The sequence below is a fragment of the Schistocerca piceifrons genome, chromosome X (genome assembly GCF_021461385.2).
Source record: "Schistocerca piceifrons isolate TAMUIC-IGC-003096 chromosome X, iqSchPice1.1, whole genome shotgun sequence".
In the NCBI taxonomy this organism is placed as follows: domain Eukaryota; kingdom Metazoa; phylum Arthropoda; class Insecta; order Orthoptera; family Acrididae; genus Schistocerca; species Schistocerca piceifrons.
The window spans coordinates 139830017-139841052 of NC_060149.1; the positions used below are offsets into that span (position 1 = coordinate 139830017).

At 35.6% G+C, this 11036-nt stretch overlaps 1 protein-coding gene across 1 annotated transcript in view; it reads left to right on the plus strand.

Moving 5' to 3' along the window:
• Positions 1 to 10382, plus strand: part of LOC124722223 (nose resistant to fluoxetine protein 6-like) — a 157313-nt gene extending 146931 nt beyond the window's left edge. The window contains exon 15 of the mRNA XM_047247417.1: positions 10132 to 10382. Within this exon, the coding sequence (XP_047103373.1) occupies positions 10132 to 10257 (126 nt within the window). The 3' untranslated portion in view covers positions 10258 to 10382. The remainder of the gene's footprint in view (positions 1 to 10131) is intronic.
• The last annotated feature ends 654 nt before the right edge of the window (positions 10383 to 11036 follow it).

Consider the following 11036-nt stretch of genomic DNA (forward strand, 5'->3'; position numbering starts at 1 on the left):
TAAACTAAAGTGGGTTTTTAAAACATAGAGCTCAGTAATAAGAAAAGAATCCACTCATCATGGTGTAGTATATGTTCACATTACACAATAAAAAGGTTATATTGTTTACAGTACTTAACCTACTTAATAAAATTTAGAGTGCAAAACTGAGTGAGTAGGTTTTTCTTATGTCCGCCATCTAGAATGACGAAAACTCTCCTAAGTTCAGACACAACATGGTTTCTGAGCCAGAGTACAGACTAGCACAGTGATGGTGTCCTTATGCCATGATGACTTTTTTCTGCCCAGTGTGGGTTGCAGATTTCATTTTGTGGAGTGGACAGCCATCAGGACATTCTCCTTAACTTGCTGGTGGCTGCTTTCACTCCGAGAAAAATATGACACATCCAACCAACTATACCACTCATGGGCATCCCAACTGGGTATCTGCTATGGCTTTATAATTTTTTAACATTCAGGGATCTTTTGCTGAGTGAAAAGTATCATCTTAATCTGCAAAACAAAGGTGCAGGAATTTATTAAAAATGTGGCTTGCTCAGCTGTGAGCTTGAAAAGAAATCATAGAGACCTCATTTTGGCTGGAGTCATAACTTTACATTGATGCAAAACCACACATTCCTATGAATTTTTATAATTTACACCATATAAAAATATTCATACTGAGGGCTTAAAATGAAAGGTAGTTAATCTAAACAGTTTTTACAATATTTAGTCAAAACATTAATTTCAGACTAATTTGATCAAACTGAAGGATATATCTATATAGGCATGGAGAATGCTTACTGTATTTGAAATACACATTACTTTTGAATTATAGATCTCTAATGACATTCTCTAGCTGTCACAAATTCATCTATGAAACACCAGTACCAACAAAAATATTTGTTTAACTTTGAAGAAACTTTGAAAAACATGCTTTCTCAGTATGTACTTATGCATTGACAACATTGTATTTACTGCACAAGCTTTGTTCAGTGGTGCTAAAATGAGTACGTAACAGGCTGTGAGGTGACCTCTATGCTCTTTACATGGACAATGGACAGATTCACAGTGTTTATTAAAATATGAGCTGACAACATGTTGACACATGAAACAATGATATAAATAGAAGGGGAACATGGAAACTGGCCACAGAGCATGGGTCACAGCACTTGCTGCACTTTGTATCCCTTCACCAGTGGCATACAAGTAGTCAGTATGGAGTGTGATGGCCTGATGGCAATACAGAATGCAGACAGGTCTCCATTCTGCATGGACTTGTAGTAACACATTACTGGACAAGCATTGTATCGAGTTAGCAGTGATCCATGATAGCAATGATAGGGGTGAAATCCCCTCTTCTACAGTGCACCTAGTATGTTCTTTTTAATTCATATCCAGAGAGCAAGATGACCATCCTAAACACGTGATGTCTTCATATTTCAGGCACTCGTCCATCAGGACAACTCAATATAGTTTAGCATTATCATGTATCAGAGGGAATCCAGGTACATATGCACAACAAAACAGTGTGTATACCCTTGGAGGATATGGGTCGTATAGACTGTTGCTATCACAGTACCCTTAAGACACAAATGTTTAGATGTACATGCACCTAACCTGATGCCTTCCCAGATAAGAGCATTGGCACCACCATATTGGCGCCATTCCACAATATTAATGTGGTTTGTGACACGTTGCAGGGGCATATCAGATGAACATCCAGAGAGAATCATCCTCCAGCTTAAGTACAAGATGTCTATGGATAGAACATACCTTACTGTTCTTAAGTCCACTCAAGATAGAACGATACTATATTTGCTGAGCCAGATAGTGCAGGGGAATCCAACTGGCAGATCATTAAGCATACACAACAGTCTGTCAGAGCTGATAATCCACTGGCTGATGGGGAATGTGTGACCCAAAAGATACCAAAAATATTTTCTCCTTTCTGAAATTATCTCCTTGTTCGTTAAATGATGCTATTGACAACATTCAGTTCCCAGTCTTCCTCATGATTACTGAAGCCTGTTTCTGGTCTATCAATAATCAAGTCATGCAAAATGCCATTCATATGCATTTACCATCCTGCTTCTCTGTAACACAAATTCTGTATTCTGAATGCCTGCGTTCATGATACCTGTGATGTTCAACTCTTGGATCACATTTCACCATCATATCCACAGCTATTCTGGCTACGTGCAGACGAACACAGTGATTTCCATATCTTCTATCTTCTCTACCATCATATCAATGAACACTGTCCTCCAACTCTCCCCTCAACCTTAACCCTCTTGTCTGAACAACATGGCCTTGTCAGTGGCAGGAACCTGACTCAGGGACAACCTCCCACATTACATTAACCTGACTCTGGGACAACCTCCCACATTACATTAGAAAACTAAATAACAACTCCAGCTTCAGAAGACAGACAATGTCATATCTATTAAAACAATAATAGTGATTACCATTGTCTTTTTACACTCCTATAACCCTTGTACATCCTTCTTTCCAGCCTGATCTTGCTCATTTCCCAGTATTCCTAGCCGATGCAGTCTCCTTAAATTTACTTTCCCCAGAACTCTCTAATCTGCTCTGTCCACTTAAAAATTCTTCTTATATCGATTATTGTCATTATTATTATTATTATTATTATTATTATTATGACTACTATTATCACTATTAGTGTCAGTAGCTGCAGCAGTACAAGTAATGCCAGTATTAACATTGTTAGTTTATAATCAGTATAATTTACTCGCACCACTACTTCAGACACTCAAACCATCTTAATACTAATTGTCATATTAAAATTGTTATTTCTAAGGTAACAGGAAGTAATCTCATGCCAAGATATGATCTTCAAAAGTATTACCACAAATAAGACTGAGTCAAAGAATTTTTGACTAAATAAACCCAGTATGCTAGACTCGATGCTGAATGTTCAAGAGAATGAAAGTAACTTCTGATGTGCTTCAAGGAAATGTAACAGGATTACTTACATTAGCAGTACCAGTGCACATAAATGATTTATCAGATACGATTAGCAGTATTAGATTATTTGTGGATAATGCTATTGTCTACAGAAAAGAGTTGCCACTGGATAAGGCAAGAAAATTCAGAATTACATGGACAATTTGGTGTAATGAATGTCAGATCTTGAAATGTAGATAAACACATCATAATGTTGATGGCAAATGTAAATAACCCAGTAGCATCAGACTGCAAAATTAGTGGTAAACTTTTGGAGCTTGTTGCATTGTTTACATATTACAGGGTAATACTACAAAGAAATAAATGTGAAAAACATTTAAAACCAGTAGTATCAGAGATGAATGGTAAACATACATTAATGGAGTGGGTTCTTGGGAAGTGCAATGTGTGTGTAAAGGAAATGGCATAAAGCACTGATACAACCATTTTTGAAGTACTGCACCAACATTTGGAGTCCTTATGAAGTAGGTATCACAGCAGTCATCACACAAATCCACAGATATGCTGTAAAGATCATAACAGGTAGGTTAAATCAATACAAAAGTCTAATAAAAATGCCCAGGGAACCAAAAAATTAAAATATTTTCATGGAAAGTGATCTCATTGACAAAATTTAGAAAACCAGTGTTCCAGGGAGACTGTGTAACAATTCTTCTACCTCCATTGCACATCTCATATGATGATCATGAGAAAAAGATAACACAAAGTAGGTTGTGCACCAAGGCATATAGACAGCCATTTTTTGCAAATATTTGTATGAAGTATTATCCACCATGAACTGCACAGTGACTTCCAGAGTATAAATATAGATGTAAATGTAAACCTTCTACAGGTATGTGAAGTATGTAAATTTTCCATGTTACCCTACCATAGTGGCACCCGCGCAGTATTACCATGATGAAATATTATTTCATGTATGCTAAAAATAAGTAACTTATTAAAAAGGTGTATGCTATTGACAGTACTGGCAAATGCCTGCAGATATCCACTTATATATCAAGATCATGGATATTTATTCTGTCAGAATAAGTCAAGTGAATTTAAACAGTGCATTATTTGAACTCTATCTATCAGATAGATTCCACAGGTACTATACCTGTCTAAGTACAATGCCACTGTCAAGCTGAAAAGTTAGGGGAGTACTACACCCAGTCAATACTTTTGTACTCCCAAAAAATTAAATGATACATGCCAAGCAATTATAAACTGTACTGCATGAGACAATATTATTGAAATCTGTAGAAAAAAACAGTTGTTATTCAGAAGCTGTTGTTGTGGACATTAGTCTGAAGACTGGTTTGATGAAGCTCTTTGTGCGAATTTATCCTGATCAAGCCTCTGTATAACTACTGCATTCTGCATTTATTTGCCCACAGTAGTCAAATCTCTATCACTCTCTGCAATTTTTATCCTCCTCCCTCCCCTGCATTACCCAATCCCTTGATACCTCAGAATGTGTCCTAGAAGCTAATCCCTTCTTTTACTTGAGTTTTACCATAAATTTATTTTCTCTCCAATGTTCCTTTCAAACTATGGACAGCCTCTGGTTCTCCCTGCTTATCAAGGTTCCATATGTTTAATTTCCTACATCTGTGCTATTTCTTCAGTTTTAATTTGCAGTTAGGCCAGATAGTGTGCTATTTTTAACTGGTCATTGCAACTGAGTCACATTCTATACTAATGGACCCAATCAGGAGTATTACCCTGGCTGTTTTGTGGTATTTTCTGAAGTTGTCGATGTATCCTCAAGATTCTCATGCCAAAAGAATTTGCTGTTTCTCATGTGCATCATGCAGAGAAGCAAGTTAAGATGGTATAGAACCTCTTTGCCCATAAAGGTATCACAAAGAAATGTTATTCCACTGAGTACCTCAGCAGGTAAGAAGTAAGCCTGCAGATGAAGCAGTTAAGAATCCATTATCAGATGTAGTGTAACACAGTGTGCCTTTTCCCACCATGGTTTTACTTTGCAGTAGAGCAGGGGTGGCCAAGAATTATGCTTGTGAGCCATGCTTGGGCTTGCATGCCATAGTGCTCAGCTTGGCTGCACACTGCACGTACTGCCACATGACACTGTCTGAGCTAGAGGAGGAGAAGAAAGGGAAACTGTGAATGCACTGAATTTGAAAGGCAATTCAGTCGCTCTGCATGTGACTAAGTTTCATATTTTATACCTCTCAACAAAATAGATCACAAACAAAACAAAGTTTCAGTATTATTTAATTATTTTTGACATGCTGAAGATGTAATGTAATTTTTACCTGGTACAAACTGTCAATATATGTTGTTGACTGAAATCGCAAATGGTCTCAGAAATGACTCAGAAACTGATGTAAGACTGTAAATGTCATCAAAATGTTTAGAAAACTATCCTTGTAATTTTTCAGTGCCACACTTAATTCTTAAAACCTCATGTTTTCTTTCATGCCAGTGAGTTTAGGGAAATGGACTGTGTTTTTTGTCAGAGTTTGTTCCTTCTGAAAGACAATTTTCTTTTCAAATGCATCCCCATCAAATTAAGAACAAGTTCTTCTTACCTTGCAATGTCTTTCTGTGGGCAGTGAACAGTCAAGACCATTAAAATTCAAGCTCTACAATCCATTCCAGATGTTCTAATTTTCATTCCTGCTCTCCTTTTTACATGATAAATTCAATGATAGTGAGTTTTAAATTTAAAAAATTTTTCCAGGCATGCTCTTTGCCTTAACTACTATTCTTTTCAGTAATATATAAAGTCTTCGCACCCTTTGTTCAATTACATCAAAACTGTTGCAATGTCATTTCATACCAAATTTGTGGTACCTGTGGACTGTGTGACTGCAAAATATACAGAGTAAGTCACTAACTATTGCCACCTAGAATAACTCCGAAATTATGATCGTAGCTGAAAGGTTTGTGGGACAAATGTTGCATGGAGCAGGGGCAATAATATGACACTGGTTTTTTGTTGCTAGATGGGGTCATGTCGGAGATATGGAGGTCAACTTTGTTTCTTTAAATGGGATGCTATAGTTTGGTACTTATTTTCTGATAGCGTCTATTGAGACGAATCCAATGATGTGTAACAGTAAGGTCTTTGAAGGTCAATGAAGGTCAAAAAGATGGCATGAACGTCCATTTACAGAAGGTGTTCGAAGTGATGACCATTGGTATCAATGTAGTGCTGCAGTCTTCTTATCATGGATTGAGTGGTATTCCAGAGTAATGTTGTTCATGTTCCGCATCACCACAAATATCGTCCTTACCATATCAGTCTCCACCAAGAATTGACTGGTACAGATTGTATGCATCACATTGAATTCTGTCAATGGGCTCAGCTTCAGATTCAGAGAGATAATACATTTATTAATTTGATTTTATTTATGGATGAGGCTACATTTATGAACCATGGAAATGTTAATTTGCATAACATGCATTATTGGACAACTGAAAACTCATGTTGGCTGCAGCAAGTTTCACACCAAAAACCGTGCTCGGTGAATGTAAGGTGTGGGATTCTAGACGACAGAATTATAGGACCCTATTTCATCGATGGAAATCTTAATGGTAGGAAGCACACCACATTCCTGCGAGAAACGATACGTCTGTTATTGGAAGAAATACCTTTAGGAACAAGGAACAGAATGTGGTATCAACACAATGGGTGTCCAGATTTTTTGCTGATGGCTAGAAATGAGTTGCAGAGACAATTCCCAAATTGTTGGATTGGATGCGGAGGAGACGTGTCGTCATCAGCTTGTTTGCCAGCCTTGACACCTCTGGATTTTTTCTTGTGGGGATTCGTAAAAGGCATTGCTTATAAAGATGTTCCAACTACACCTGAAGATAAGTGAGAGAGAACTGTCAGAACATGTGCTTCGATAAGTGCCAAAGCAATAAGGAATACCACTCAATCCATGATAAGAAGATTGCAGCACTGCATTGATACCAATCATCATCGCTTCCAACACCTTCTGTAAATGGACATTCATACCACCTTTGTGACCTTCGTTGACCTTACTGTTACACATCATTGGATTTGTCTTGATAGCCACTATCAGAAAATAAGTACTAAACTATAGCATCCATTTACAAAACAAAGTTGACCTTCATATCTCTGAAGTGACCCCACCTAGCAACAAAAAACCAATGTCATATTATGGCCCCCTTTGTCCCATGCAACTTTTGTCCCACAGACTTTTCAGCTACTATCATACTTTCAGAGTTATTCTTGGTGGCAATAGTTAGTGACTCACCCTGTATACTGAGAATTTTCATCCCCCTCTTCTGTCATTCTCATTCATATTAAAGGATGTGATAATAGATTGCTACACTGCCTCAAACAGCCACAGGACCTGTGAATATCCTTTAGACCATGAACAAATAGGGATGCATAAACAGTAGTGACACAACAATTACACTGAACTGAGCAATTCCCTTTAAGGCAGTGTCCTCCTCTGCAACAATAGTATACTCCAGTGTACAATACTTGAAACATTCAGGTTTCTGAATACTTCATTAAATAGAATCTGTTTTGTATTGTGGCAATAGGATAAAATTTACTCCAGGGCCTGATTTTTGTCCTGCTTTATCAGCCAATGAGATCATGTCTTTACTTTAACAGTTAGGCATTTTAGTAGTTTCTTTATGTAATCAGCGAGTCACATTTCATGACAAAATGTTTTAGCTCCTGTCCCAAGTTTGTATTTTAAACCAAAAACCATGTTAAAATATCAATTTTTATGTGATGCACTATAAATATGTTAATGTGCCTGAGAAAAAGAAGGCTAATTTTAACAAAAATTTTCCTACCCGTATTTGTGTTTTAGATACATTAATCATATTTGTCTCAAAATGGTTTAGTCAGAGTCCCAACAATTACTATGTTTAGCATCATCATCATCATCATCATCATCATCCAAACTGTCAATAGTGATTTACTACTCAAAAGCTTTGTTGAATTGTAACAATTCCCCATCCTCCATTAACTTGCTATCAAAGGATAATAAACTTTGATGAAACAGCAGTAACTGTTGCTACAGACCTTCTTTCTGTTGTATACTATACAGACTAACCATCTCAGTAGAGAAATCAAAATGCCTGTCAGTCTTGCAAAATATTGCTAGAGTTATCTTATGGCTAATGTGAATTATATGAACATATTACTATAACACAAGAAAGTTGCTATAAGAAACTAGATTATAATAGAAACTAATATTTTTATCTGGGACTCAGGTGTGCCTTTTAAGGGTTGTCAGGCATATTTCTCTCTAGTTTTTGAATAGATATTTGCAATTTGTAGACGGAATGAGCCCAAAAAAATACTTCACATTTGTTTCGTGCAATTCCATTAGTGAGCAGAAAATTGTAGTTTGCTTCTCATTACTAACAAAGGTTTTAAAAATGATATATATATTGTGTGTGGGGGGGGGGGGGAGGGGGGGAGGAAGGGGGGGGAAAATAATACTGCTGCATGACAGCAGCAGACAATGTGATGTGGGCTGGTACGTAAGAAATGACAAGTCGGGCAAAGAAGACATGGAAAATACATGTTAACCGATGTTTTGGTGTCTATTGTTGTCATCAACTATATTGGAGACAGACTGACAGCAAGCCTTCAATTCATAGTACTAACACTGTCCAGTGCTGTGTCACTTTAAATATATATTTGTAGACTGGCCAGGTATTTCAGTTACCATATCCTCATTTTCCCCATCTCAAGTCTCACTATGCTGTTTGTCTGCTACTGCTTGTAGCAAGTGCAACTCAGCTGCTGCTAGTGTACATGTTATTCTTCATGTTTTACTGTCACTGTTAATATGGCTCACTAAACTGAATATCAAACCAGATTAATTTTACCACCTTAATGCATGGACATATAAAATATTACATACACTTTTGTTTGTTTCTTTCTTTTAGAAAAAGTAAATCCATATTTTCCACTGTCATTTGGTATTGCATGAAACATGTGATTTGCAGTATCTTTTTGAGCTGAAATCATCTATACATTGCAAATATGAAATTTCAAATATTTAGCAAAATAATCACAAAAAAGTACTGAAGTACTATTTGAAACACCATGTTACACCTGTGATTTGACTACAATTATATCTCTGTAAAAAACAGTTATAACATATTCTCTAAGATGAGATGTAGATGGGGATACAAATCTTCAGGTAGATATAAATCTGATGAGTTTAACTTGAGAAGCATATCTGTATAAATTAAAGTGGACTTTCTGTCAAGTTGATTCATCTCTGACACATTGTTCTCATTTATATTATGTAATAATTTTTCCAGTTGCTCCATACATTACATGAATTCAATAATATTTCCAGTTATTACTTTTTTTACACAGAAAGTCATTCTAATTGATAATCACTTGCCTTAATCATTTCTCTCATATGTCTAAAATACTTTGTTTTCTGATAAAAGAATCATTTAAAGGAGTTCAAATATTACAGTACAATTAATCTAAAAGAGATACCTTTTTTATTTTATATTTTTTTGTGTGTTCTGGTAATCCACATTGTGAATATACATCACAGGTTATGGAACATATTAGTTTTACAAATTTGTTGTGGTATTACATAAACAGTTCTAATGTGTTACATATTAAAGTATCTACAGCTTAGGTTCTATTACACAAAAATAAATTTAGCAGTTAAATAAACATTACAGAAAAAGTAAACATCACAGAAAATATATTACACAAAAATAAATGTTTATTGTCATAAATAGAAAGGATCACAGTGATAAATCTATATTCATCAAAACAACTTTATGAACAGCTACTACACAAATTAACATCACTAACTGTCTTCATAATGAACTTGAGTAGGCTACATTTCATAGAAGCCTTATTGTTTTCCAACATTTGTACTATTGCCATAAAATTAGTTATACATTTAGATATATAATACTATTTCTCAGTTATCAGGTAAACTTGTAGAGTACCTGTATTTCTTCCTATTTCAGTGTGATAAGACACACACACACACACACACACACACACACACACACACACACACACACACACACACACAAAAAAAAAAAATAGTAAATAAATATTGACAGCTAAGATATGTGTCAGTTGTCTAGTTTATTACATCACTAGAAGCCTAATTATGATTATTTCTGCTTATTTTTGCAATTCTCCTAATGCAGTATTTAATGTTGCAGGTTGTCTTGTATCTTGGAAATGTAGTGGCAGCATTCCTCCTAGCATTTCTCATATCTCTAATGCTAGAATCTCCAATTGTCAATATTCTAAAATTAGGAATGCAAACAAGAAAAAGGGACAGCTGAAAGACAGCATAAATATGTTGATAAATTCTTCTCGGTTATCAGCTGAGTGGTGGCGTCGTCTTGTCGCAACATTTCAATGAGTTTCATACCCATCATCTTCTGGTGAGAAGACTTCATCAGTTGAATACGCCAAGAAAGACTGCAATCACATATAGCATAAATATGCTGTTTTCAACAATATTCCATGGTTTTATTGTTGTGGAATGATCAGTTGAAAATGAATATTTTCATTTTGTTATGAGTGTAACATGTTCCATTTAAAGGCACATATTTTAAGTTATTTATATTATGCATTTATATGAGTTTTTCAACATGTTTAAATCAAAGGTGAAACAAAGCTGAAAACTTTTTTATTCACTATTCTAGCATTCCTGACACCATATGCTGTTAAATGTGCATATTTGGAAAACATACTGTTGGAACCAGTGACATATTGAGAGTTCCATTTGCAAAGAGGTGAAAGATACTTGTATTATGTCACAATTAATTGCAGAATACTGGATATTTTCATCTCTGATGTTTAAAAGGTGGTTGTGCTCCTTAAAGACATCACAATAAAAAAAAAAAGACTGCAGATTTTGATGGCAGCATAAGCAGTGTGCAAAAGTTTATTGTCTTTTTTTAAGTTAGAATGCAATTTCTGCCAGTGACATGTATAAAGGGTATATGCATATCAGTTGAAGTCAGAAAGTATTTTTGCCTCTGTAGGCAATATAAATGTATGACTACATCAATATCATATGTAATCTGCTTATGTTGCAGTGGGCACATTATAATTT